We start from the raw sequence: 12691 nt of genomic DNA on the forward strand, positions 1-12691 counted from the left end.
CTTGGAATTATCTACCAATTCATGGGAAGGTTCATTAAGAAGATAGATATTTAAGGAGCACCTAAGGGGTCTTCTAAGGGGATCAAAACTGTCCATCCTAAAGGAAATCAGTCCTGAATATTCACTGGAAGGATTGATGCTGAAGCTGAAGCTCCAATATTTTGGCCACATGATGTAAAGGGCCAACTCATTGGAAAAGCCCCTGATGCTGGGCAACATTGAAGGCAGGAAGAGAAAGGGATGACAAAGGATGAGATGGTTGGATGGCATCACTGACTTGATGGACATGAGTTTGAGTAAGCTGTGGAAGTTGGTGATGGACAGGAAATCCTGGCATACTGCAGTCCATGGGGTCCTAAAGAATCGGACATGATTGAGTGATTGAACTGAATGGAAAGGGCCTTCCCTGGTGATCCAGTAGTTAGGACTCTGGGCTTCCACTGCCAGGGGCACAGGTTCGATCCCTGGCTGGGGAACTAAGATCCTGCATGCCGTGTGGCAAGGCCAAAAAAAGAAAAAGCAAAGTGTCTAGGATGTCTCTTTCTCTCTCTAAATACACATATCATACAATCTACCCCTCCTCCAATCTTCACCTTCAATGGAAATTTCCTCAAAAAGCATTAAAACATCATAGTAATAATTTTGCCGCAATTTGACCTACTTATGGTAAAAGCCTATCATTTCTGTTCTTTATAGAAGGAGGCACACGAGGGGGTGTTACCAGAGAGAAACTGAGCTGGGGCAGGCTAGGGCTCAGGCATACTTTCATTTTCTTGTCACTGACTTTCTTCAAGATAACAGATCACTGGGTATGTGTTGCAAGAAGACTCACAACGGTGCAGCCGCATCTGTCAAACTGTCAGGAGGTGAAAACTCCCACCTGAGAGGTGGGAGAAAAATGGCTAGTCACAGCAGCCGCCTAGGAACGAGGTTCCAATTTAGCCGTGTTCTATTTATCGTGCATGAGGGTTACCTCGTCAGGGCGGCCATCGCTGATGCTAAAATTGAGTTTAAACAGCTAAGTGACTGTTTGATATGCAAAGAGTCCATTATAACTTTTCACTTTTCTGAGACTCACACTGAAAGACACCCTTAAAGAAAATTTCTAAATGGTTTTGGCCACACCGCATAGAAGAATTATGTTATTGCCTCAATGCACGTAGGCATACTAAGTCACTTCTGTTGTGTCCGACTCTTTGTGACCCTATGGACTGCAGACTTCCAGGCTCTTCTGTCCATGGGATTCTCCAGGCAAGAATACTAGAGTGGGTTGCCATGCCCTCCTCCAGGGGAGCTTCCGACCCAGGGATCGAACTCACGCCTACCACTGAGCCACCTAGGAAACCCCAGGAAAGCCTTGTGCTTTGCTTAAATGAACCTGCTGCTTGCATTCAATTCCCATGACCTCCTGCATCTGGCCAATCTCCCTGTTTGGATAAAATTCCTCCCAGCTTCCGACTCCCCTTTGGATGTTTTCTGGTGAGTCTCTATTGTTTTTTTTTTTTTTTTAAAGATTTATTATTTATTTGACTGCACCAGGTCTAAGCTGCGGCATGTTGGATCTAGTTCCCTGACCAGGGATTGAACCTGGGCCCCCGCATTGGAAGCACAGAGTTTCAGTCACTGGATCCCCTGGGAAGTCCCCAGGTGAGTCTTCGAAACCCTTAAACAGGAGGTTACTAAACTCAGTCATAATCTGCCATATTGGAGCAATAAACATAAAAAAAAAAAAAAAAAAGGAAGCTAGTCTTTGTGGTGAGAAAACAGAGACAAATACACTGACAGAAACAAAGATGAGAAATCATGTAAGCGTAGTCCCCCGGCAGGCCTGGTTATACTCACAATAAATGCTCCCTGAGACCATATGGTCTGATCCTTGCAACCAAACAATTCTTGACTAGAACATACATACTCACTGAATTTTTCACCAGCCAAGGAGGACGTATTACCCCCCCATGTAAAGAAATACGCTCAAGGTTATACGCTAAGTAGCATAGTTGAAATATCTCCACCTTCAAAACCTATTCCCTAAGAGGCTACAACGGGGTGGTTTGTTCGCCCTCAGGAAAGGTGCTGTCCTGAGTATTACATCATAGGAAAGATGCTGTCTTGGGTATTACGTCATAGAACAAAGTAAGGACGTCTGCAGCTGGGAGGCAGGCTGAGAGGGTATGTGAGCGGTCCTGTGCTGGAGACCGTCGCAGCACAAGCAGAAACAGATTCGCAAATATTTTCTCTCATCATTTGAGGGCTACTTTTTACTTTTTTGTTAGTGTCATGAGTTTTACAGTTTTATTCTTACATTTAGATCTGTGATCCACTCTGAATTAATTTTTGTGTATCAGACAGGGGTCCAAATTCATTCCTCTGCATGTGGATATTCAGTTGTCCTAATACTATTAGTTGAAAAAACTATTTTTTCCCCTCTTGAATAGTTTTGGTACCCTGTCAAAAATCAACTGACATATATATGGTTACACAACTCTTTGAATGTACTAAAGGTCACTGAATCATGCATTTTAAATTGGTGAATTTTATAGCTATCCAAATCATATCTCAATTTAAAAAAAAGGTCAGTTGTAAAAATAATTTCTATTCAACATTAATAAAAAGTAAAAGAGAAAAAAAATTAAAAATGAAAGGAAATCAGGAATGGGGTTTGGCTTATTCACATTCCCCATCACTTCCAGCCATCTTGTTCCCGTAACCAGGACCTAAGGCAGGAAAAGAAAACTTGACCCCAGACAACGAGCCTCTCAGCAGAGCACAGGGAAGTGGGGAAAGACAGACAAAAAGACATTCCAGGCACGATGGAGTGGGGGCGGGGCAGTGAGTGAGTGGGTGGTTCAGATGAAAAATTTCCTGTTTCCTAGTTTTAGACGACATTAATCATTAGTAAAAGCCGAGTGAGTACTTCACGACCATTGTACCTTCAATACTTATTCTTGACTTATTTTTCTTTCTCTTTAGTAAGTGAATTAAGAATTCATTCATTTTTCACCCAGAAGTAGAAGTGTGCTCTTTCTCTTTGGTCACAGTCTCGTCATGCCTGATACAAACAGGTGACCCCTGGGCCATCACGCTTTTCATCCATATTCTTTCAAACTGGCTCCTCCTGGACCAAACATGGGGCCTGCTCAGGACCCCACGTGGGATGCTGAGCTGAAGGCAGCCTCATCCCGAAGTGTCTGCCTTCTTTCTCTGTTGTCTCAACGTTGTCACACGCATCATCATTCATACAATTTACCAGGTGTGCCACAACACCCACTCAGGGCTGTCTCCTGTCTCCCCGATGCCACACCCATGCCTGGCTAGTCTGAGGTCCGTCCCCTCCTCCACCGACCTTCCTGCTCAGTGCCGTAACCCCCACCACGCCTCCGCTAACTCTTGCCAGCTCAAATCTTCGCAGTGCAGAGGCTGGGCTTCCCGATTCCAGACGGCAGCCTTGAGGCATCCATTAGCACACACTGACTAGCTTTTAAGCAATGCCTCTGGGGCACAGAAGACGCTGATTTGGCACTCCCAGCAGGCTGATCATTTATTTCTGCTACAAATTAGTGTTTTCCTTGGCACCTTTTTCTCAGCTGGAGAGAGCATGGGACAGGGAACAAGAAGGCCAGGCACGAGACCTGGTGTCTCCGTGTTGGTTGAGGTCAGGGGACTCAGGCACCCATCTGGGTCTCCACTTCCTTGTCTATGGAGGCCAGCAGGCGATGCCAATCTTTCCACAGCACAGGGCTGTACTGGCCTCACCATGAGTCATTACCTGCCCCATTCCCTTGGTCTTGGTTTAAATACTGCGGCATCCACTGAGTCCGAGGAGCAAGGACTGCAAATGACCTAGGCCCACAGCATGCCCTGCTACTTCTTTAGCACACCCATCTGTCCTGGGATTGCTAGTTCAATGCTGTGCCTTCCCAGCTGGTGCTAGTCGCAAAGGCTCTGTCAGTACAGGACATGAGAGATGTGAATTCGATGCCCAGGTTGGGAAGACCCCTTGGAGAAAGGCATGGCTACCCATTTTAGTATTCTTGCCTGGAAAATTCCATGGACAGAGAAGTCTGGAGGGCTAGAGTCCATGGGGCCCCAAAGAGTGGGACATGACTGAGCATAATTCAATGCTGGGTTTTCTCCTCACTCCCTATAGGACCCTGTAAGCTCCATGAAGAAAGGGGCTGTGCTTGTCTTGTTCAGGACTATCTTTGTGTCAGTAAATATCAGCTGGTGGATTAATGAATCTTGTAAGTGAAAGTACTCTTTAGGCAAGAAGCTGCTGTTACTAGAGTGGTTGTTATTATTGTTATTACTGTAGTAATAGCAGTAGTAGAGGTAGTTATGGTGGTTTAGAAGCTAAGTCGTGGCTGACTCTTGAGACCCCATGGACTGTAGCCCGCCAGGCTCCTCTGTCCATGGGATTTTCCAGGCAAGAGTACCAAAGTGGGTTGCCATTTCCTTCTCCAGGGGATCTTCCCGACCCAGGGATTGAACCCAGGTCTCCTGTGTTGCAGGCAGATTCTTTACCAACTGAGGTACAGAGGAATAGAAACTGAATTATTTGCAACATTGTCACCATCAAATATATGACAGAAAGAGAAGTGCAGGATGGTATGTAATAGTATTGATATTCATCATAAACTCTTCCTCTTTTTCTGATCCATCCTGTAAATGGATCGAAACAAATAAATATATGATTAAACTGCCATATAAGTACAGCCTACAGTAATGGTTCAGAGGACAGTATTTTGCTTCTTAATTGCCAGTCCTTGAAATGTACCCCACCTGGAGAAAGACCCAGAGGAAAGACAGAAGGTGTGTTCTCATCATGGAGCAGGTAATAAACCCTTCCCAATATTATGGGTAAAAGCACGTTAGTCGCTCAGTCATGTCCAACTCTTTGTGACTCCATGGACTGTAGCCTGCCAGGCTCCTCTGTCCGTGAATTCTCCAAGCAAGAATACTGGAGTGGGTTGCCATGCCCTTCTCCAGGAGATCTTTCCGACCCACCCTTCTTACATCACGTTGCTTAGAAAGCCTAGAGGCAAAGAACAGCAGACTGTGTGTTACACACAGTTCCTTCCCAGGAACACGGCAAGGCACCCACGTAAGCCAAGTATGATCTTGACTGCCCCTCCCCCCAGATAACTCAGGCCTTTGGAGAAGAGAAGTTTTATAAGATTCAATGAGACAACAAAATTCCTCATTGATTCAGTACCACTGGTCTATTACCTGTGTGCATTCGTTCACTGGAAAGTTACCAAATCCCTAGTGTGTATCTAAAGAGATGCTAGGTCCTGGGGATACAGGATGGAGCAAAATACTGCCCACACATTCGGGCAGATCTAGAGCTTGGAGCGCTATGGGTTTCCCTGTATAAAAGAAGTCAAAGACTTTTGTGGGGTGAGTTTTAGAAATGGCATTGTTCCGCACCTGGAGGCAGGCTGGGGCGCGTCCCTGGGGCTTGTTGACATCCACGGCTACCAGCTGCCACCCGCCAGCAGCATCTTCATGAAACATCTTCAAGACAAAGAGGGAGATGAGTCAGAAACACTTCCAAGGGAACATTGAGAGCTCTAACTTTGACTCCAGCTTTTTACATTTTTATGTTATCAAAGATTTGTCTTCTTACACTTTTATATTTACAGCATGAGTCATTCCAGTAATGTTCATTTTAACACTGCAAACTTAAGTGCATAATAATAATAAGGATAATGGCTTGCATTAATTGAGCACTTGCTATGTATCCGATCCTTTCTGCCTTGAATATGTTCTGCATAGAATTACTCAAATATTCTTCTTTGTAAGACTTTACAGTAGGTATCTTATTCCCATTATGTTGATTATTATATATTAGATCTCAGAGAAAATGATAATTAGAATACCAAAGCACGACATGCTTTAACAAAAAGTGGCAAATTTTTATCTTTATTTAATGGAGAGTTCTCACTGAACCAAAAGAAAAACATTCTCAGGATGAATAAGAAATGTGTGTGTAGCCTAGAGAAAGAGGGGAGTGCTGTTTTAATGGTAGGAGAATGACAAAGCACTTAAAAGTCTTTCTGAAATCAGTTTACATAGGCCACAATTAATCTGCTCAGCAAAAACTTTATGTACACATTTATGAAGGGAAGAAGTTTTTTTTTATCTTAAAACACATATATGATGAAATTCAGGATTGTACAGGATACTAAAATCTCTCAGTCATTGAACTGGACAACCAAGTTGCTGGATGTGTAGGTTACCTATCTTACACTGCACTACCTCAAAATTTAGTTATCTATCAATAATGCACTAAGCTGGAAGGCATTTACCACTTATAAGTATTTTCCCACTAATATATATCTTCTTTTCAATTCCTTAGGTGTGCATGTACGAGTGTGGTGGAATAGGGTGGCTCTTTATTTTTTAAGAAAAGTCACAGCTACAAGCACTCACTGTTTTATTCCTGTCCGAGTTCACTATTTCACACATGTAAACACTTTCTTTGCCATCTTTATGTCTTCCTGTTACACTGACCCTGTGATCATTAGGGTAATTATTGATGGAAATATGAGATGATGCCGAGATCCCATTACCTAGGATTTATAACTTCAAACCCCTGGTAACAGAGGTAGTAGACCAGTTTTTTTTTTTTTTCCCATGAGGAAGGCAGGATTGTAGATCCCCCACCAGGGATCAAACCCAGGCCCCCTGCAGTAGAAGCACTGAGCCTTAACCACTGAACTGCCATGAAAGTCCTCATATATGTATTTTAAAAATGACAAAGTGGAGGTGCACCTTTACACAAAGGTTCTCTGATTCAAGGTCCCAATTACAAATGATTTTTTTTCAGCTGTCCATTTACAGGACTTTGATTCCTTTTAGAATGAATCCTAAAAGGTATGATGAGTGGTAGAATCAAGCACAGGCATCACAAATAGGCTCATTCTCAGAATACGTACGTTGGGTGACACGCAAACATGTATAAGAGCCTTTTAAAATACCTGTCAAATGTCTCGAAGTCTCCTTTTAAGGAGAAAAGACAAAAGCGATCCTGCCAGTCACTATTGCATTAATATGTTATTTGAATATTTCCATATCAATAAAGTTCAATCATGACTTAGTGGTGTTCATTTATTCTAATTTTATAACTTAAAATCAATAATTTATTGCTAGAGTTAATCTTCTTCCTCTCTGTCTCTGTTTTTTTTTTTTTTTTTTTTACCAAAATGCTTCCATAAACATTCTCAAATGTATATCTTTGAGCATTGTCCAGAATTTTTTTAGGATAAATTACTAGAAGTGCAATCTCTTTGTCAAATACTTTATATGTTTTTAAGGCTTCTGATACATACTGCCAAACTGTTTTGTAAAAAGCATGCTCCAATTTACAGTCTTAGTAATAATGTATGAAAGTTGCCTTTTCTCCACCTTTCATCCAAAAAGAAAACTTTTTGTTTTTTAAGAGAAGAGATGCCAGAAAAAAAGATAGTTCATTGACAGCAGGGTCTGTAATGACTAAATTAAAAGGAGGTAGGATCTCAGTGGGCAAAACTGAGTGGGGGAAAAAAAAAGACCCTTAAGGCCAAGGAAGCTGGTTTTGAGTGCCAGTTCCACCATTTGCCAGGTACATAATACTGGATCAAATAATTAACTTTCCAATTCTTATCTTTTTTAATCTGCAAAGCAGAGACAATAATGGTACCCACTTCACAACATAATCATGAAAATTAAATAAGATGGCTTTAAAGTCAATAGGGCAGACCATGCTGTGATTTGCTGTGACAGTGTATGAATTAATGGAATATTCCCAATGAGCACTCCGCTCTTGGTACAATCACATGGAGATCCACGGAGACTTCAGTCTTGAGAATCATCTCATGCTTATCTGTTTGCAACTGTTTGCTAGGGTCTTATAAAGCATCACTTGATTTAGCTAAGAAATTTGCTTTGAGGAGTGTTCTAGTTTAGGCAGAATATCATCATCAGCAACAACAATAACAGATTACTTAATGGTAGGTGGAAGAGAATGAATCTTGGTAACAGGAACAATCACTAGCAACGGAATTAAAATTCCAAACCCAAGACATATATACACATTTGTTAATGAAAAGAAAATTCAAAATTTATTTTGAAATTCACAGGCTCTTTGGGTTCTTTCAAAATCAATCATTTAAAAAAAAGGGGGGGGAATAGTCATTATCACACAAAATAATGAGGGTAGATACTTGACTTGATTTTGTTATTAAATAATATATTCCATGACTCAGGGTTACAAAACACAATTCTCATTTACGGCTTCCTGTGATGAATGTATTATTCCATTACTATAGTTTCTTATTAGAAGGAGCTCACTATTGTACCTCCTACAATAGCCCTTCCCAGAAACTGCTTTCACTAAATTGCTTTCTCACATATTTTAATGATGTATATTCATGTGGAAACCAATGGTCTTAGAATGCAGTAAACACATTTTTACTAAAGTGTTGTCTTGGAACATAATGTGGTACACAGTCTTTTTATAGAGGAGAAGTTCTTTTCATTCTTAATCACATGCCTTTTCATCTATGCCTTTCAGCCTTTTAATCTGAGCTACATATTTACACAGAAGTTGTTCAGGTATTGGAGGAACCCGTATTCTGAGAATGCTCACGGACCTACAAAGGAGGAAGAAGCCCTGTGTCCTTGAATCAACTCCACCCTTATCAGTCTTCCATCTTCTTCAGAAGACATGAACCAGCAAGTCAGAGACAGTGACAGACCCAGGAATGATTGCTGTCTTTAGACAATCAGAAGATTTATTTACGTGACCTTGGGGCTTCCCTGGTGGCTCAGACGGTAAAGCGTCTGCCTGCAATATGGGAAACCCGAGTTTGATCGCTGGGTCGGTAAGATCCTCTGGAGAAGGAAATGGCAACCCACTCCAGTACCCTTGCCAGGAAAATCCCATGCACAGAGGAGACTGGTATGCTACAGTCCACGGGGTTACAAAGAGTCAGACATGACTGAGCAACTTTACTTTTCCAATACGCCCTTACTGGGCCATGCTTCGTATATACAAGTTGGGTGCGTTTTGATGGGCAGAGGCTGTCTTGTGTCTCTCATCTCATAAAACATAGCCTTTCGGGGCCCTACAGTTTGGTCGTTCTTTCAGTTCTAAGCTCATCCCTATCATGAACCAGCCTAGATCAGAGGACCCTGCGACTGGCCACAGATATCCAAGGTGAAGTGTCTAAGGATGGGCATGCAACTCTAGACTGGGGATTTGTCCACAGTCCACAGCACATCAGCCCATCCCAACATCCAATTCTGGGCCAATACCCGCTACGGACCTGTAGCATGGCGTCAGACCCGCCTCTGTGGGCTGACACAGGGGACGATGGCATCCTGATGTATGACTCTCTAGCACTTTAACCCAACACATAACTGAGCAAGTAGCAACAGTGACCCGTGTCTAATAACTACAGGCACCAGAGACACCCTCCCCATTGGAGTTCAGGCAAACTACTGATTACTAATCCGAAAATTTCCACATCATTTTCCCTATGTTTTCCTGCGTCCTGCTCTATTATGGTCTCCACAAGACCTTTGGCATTAATTTTTCTGTAATTTGTTTCTGTGCTGTGACTTGGAGGGAAGTTGCTTTGCTATTTTAAAGAAAACATTCTCATCTCTGATTCTCGTTTGCCTCTGAACAGCCTGTATCAGAGCCAATTCCTATCGAACCTCCTAAGATGTTGGAAAGCCCCTACTTTATCCTATTAATGTGTATAATTTCCCTTTCTACAAACACAGACCTGGGAAAGTCCAGGGACTTAGAAGCATCACTGAGTCCACCAAACCCTCTTCGGCTTTCTATGAGGATGCCTTATAGAGAACAACTGCAGACGACCTACATACTAGAGGAAGGTGAGAACTGGCTTCATTTCAGAAAGGCTGTGTGCTTCACAATACACAACCATTTGCATTTTATTTCCTGAAAGCCCATCTGCTTTATTAGAATTAGAAACTTCCTATTCAGTGTTTTAAACCAGCTAACGAGAGGTCCTTAGGCACAAAGTTGTGTCAGATTTTACAAATGTAACAGAATCATGGCAGAGGACATCTCTCCCTTCCACACACAAAAAAGCATCTGGATCACTTGCTGAGGGGCTGGGGAGAGGCTGGGCGGAGCCTGCGGCCTGTTGCCAGGCACCCCAAGTGGTGGTTTACCAGAGAGGCTGCTGCAGGAGCTTTCGGTTGCCTAGCAACCGGGTCCTCAGCCACAGCGTTTTTCTTAATGAAGGTTTTTCACAATTCTCTGTGTGATTACCTCTGTCGAATACCTAGACGCATTACCTCTGAATTACTGGCTTATTCCTCCTGATTAAGGGCAATTTTGCATCCAAGCAATTTAGTACAACTGTGTTCACAGCCTCTCCACATTTCACTTCCTGGGAAAACTACTGGCTGATTTGGTGGCGTTTCCAAACACCACTTTTCCAGCTGCGGTTTGACAAGTAAGAGTTACTTAATGAGCATTATGTGGTTTGAAGGACGTTTTAGGTCCTCTCTCGGGAATATCAAATGTGGATTCTGTGTGGAGTTCATAGCTGTATATTACACTTCATTCTCAATGTCTATTCTGGAAAACACACCTTCACGAGGGTGTCACTCTACTTAAAAGACAAGCCAACAATGCACTTGGTACTGTATAATTTCTCAGAGTTCATTTGAAAAAATGAGAGCAGAAATATGTGGTGAACTCACTGTAGGTTTTCCTACATGCCATCTGTGATATAACCTAGATGACACCTAAAAAAATCTTTCATGGAAGTTGAATAGCAGTTTGATAAAACTGAAAATATTAATACTATTTCATCTATAAGGAACTGGTTAGACTATTCGAACTTTCACAACATTACGAAGATGCTGCATAAGGCTTTTCCAAAGATGAGCATGTTTAATAGATTTTTGCTGTTAGCTGTTAAATATAATTATTATTTTTGTTACCTTTGCACTTCTCCTTAATTTTATTCCTCTTCTTCCCCATCTCTACCCCAGTGAGCCACTATCCTGAATTCTCTTCTTTAAAAAGTTAATACATAGTCATAAATGTAATTGTTTTTAAAAATAAAATATTATTTAAAGTAATAATTATATAATTATTAAAAGTTCAATTTGGAGATTTTCAAAGTAAAATTTTTACCTTGAATCCTTAACAGAAATCTTTGTCTTAGTAGACATGTATATATATTCACAAACTTAAATTTATCTTCAAATTTAACGTTAATAGTTATGAGGCATAAAAGCATTTCATTCTCAATTTAGGAATTTTTATTATCTTTCTTTTTTATAAAGATTCAAAAAAAGCCTCTTGATGAAAGTGAAGGAGGAGAGTGAAAAAGTTGGCTTAAAGCTCAACATTCAGAAAACTAAGATCATGACATCTGGTCCCCTCACTTCATGGCAAATAGATGGGGAAACAGTGGAAACAGTGTCAGACTTTATTTTTCTGGGCTCCAAAACCACTACAGATGGTGACTGCAGCCATGAAAATAAAAGACGCTTACTCCTTGGAAGGAAAGTTATGACCAACCTAGATAGCATATTCAAAAGCAGAGACATTACTTTGCCAACAAAGGTCCGTCTAGTCAAGGCTATGGTTTTTGCAGTAGTCACGTATGGAAGTGAGAGTTAGACTGTAAAGAAAGCTGAGCACTGAAGAATTAATGCTTTTGAACTGTGGTGTTGGAGAAGACTCTTGAGAGTCCCTTGGACTGCAAAGAGATCCAACCAGTCCATTCTAAAGGAGATGAGTCCTGGGTGTTCTTTGGAAGGACTGATGCTCAAGCTGAAACTCCAGTACTTTGGCCACCTCATGCGAAGAGTTGACTCATTGGAAAAGTCTCTGATGCTGGGAGGGGTTGGGGGCAGGAGGAAAAGGGGACAGCAGAGGATGAGATGGCTGGATGGCATCACCAACTCCATGGACGTGAGTTTGAGTGAACTCTGGGAGTTGGTGATGGACAGGGAGGCCTGGCATGCTACAACTCATGGGGTTGCAAAGAGTCGGACATGACTGAGCGACTAAACTGAACTGAACTGAATACCAGAAAAAGATATTTATAAATCTATTCTTCCTTTCTAATCAAATAAACAAATACGCAAAACAAAGCCAAAAAATAAAAACAAAGAATTTTATCTGAATTACCCTTTTATGTAATAAATGCCATGCTATTTTTGTATAGCATGGTCACTTCCAATTTCTTAGAAGCATAGGGGAAACCTTCTGAACATTCAGTAATTCCTCAAAATTCACAGGAAAGAATTTGGAATTGAGGGGTCTTTTTCATAATTTATTCTTTTATGATTACTTTGTTCTGAATGAAATAAATTTTCTAGTGAACAATTCTAATCATTTACATATGGGCCATTATATTGGTTTGCAAATATATGGGTATTTATAAAAATGGGAAATTCTACAGTTGCCACACTTAGATTTTTTTCTTTGGCTGGGCCAAGTCTTAGTTGCAGCATGCAAATTCTTAGATGCAACATGTTCTAGTTCTCTGACCAGGGAATAAACCTGGACCCCCTGCATTGGGAGTATTAAATCCTAGCCACTGGATCACCAGGGAAATCCGTCTAGTTGCTATATTTTATCTTCAAGCCCTTTGAGGACATGTGAAGGCAGAATCAAATCAAAAGTACCTAATAAATGTGATGATAAGCC

At 41.4% G+C, this 12691-nt stretch overlaps 1 protein-coding gene across 1 annotated transcript in view; it reads right to left on the reverse strand.

The window, feature by feature from the left end:
• NALCN (sodium leak channel, non-selective) overlaps positions 1-12691 on the reverse strand; it is a 302068-nt gene that overhangs the window by 199317 nt on the left and 90060 nt on the right. The window contains exon 10 of the mRNA XM_027557923.1: positions 5428-5514. Coding sequence (XP_027413724.1) covers positions 5428-5514 — 87 coding nt within the window. The remainder of the gene's footprint in view (positions 1-5427; positions 5515-12691) is intronic.

Source organism: Bos indicus x Bos taurus, chromosome 12, assembly GCF_003369695.1.
Source record: "Bos indicus x Bos taurus breed Angus x Brahman F1 hybrid chromosome 12, Bos_hybrid_MaternalHap_v2.0, whole genome shotgun sequence".
Classification (NCBI taxonomy): domain Eukaryota; kingdom Metazoa; phylum Chordata; class Mammalia; order Artiodactyla; family Bovidae; genus Bos; species Bos indicus x Bos taurus.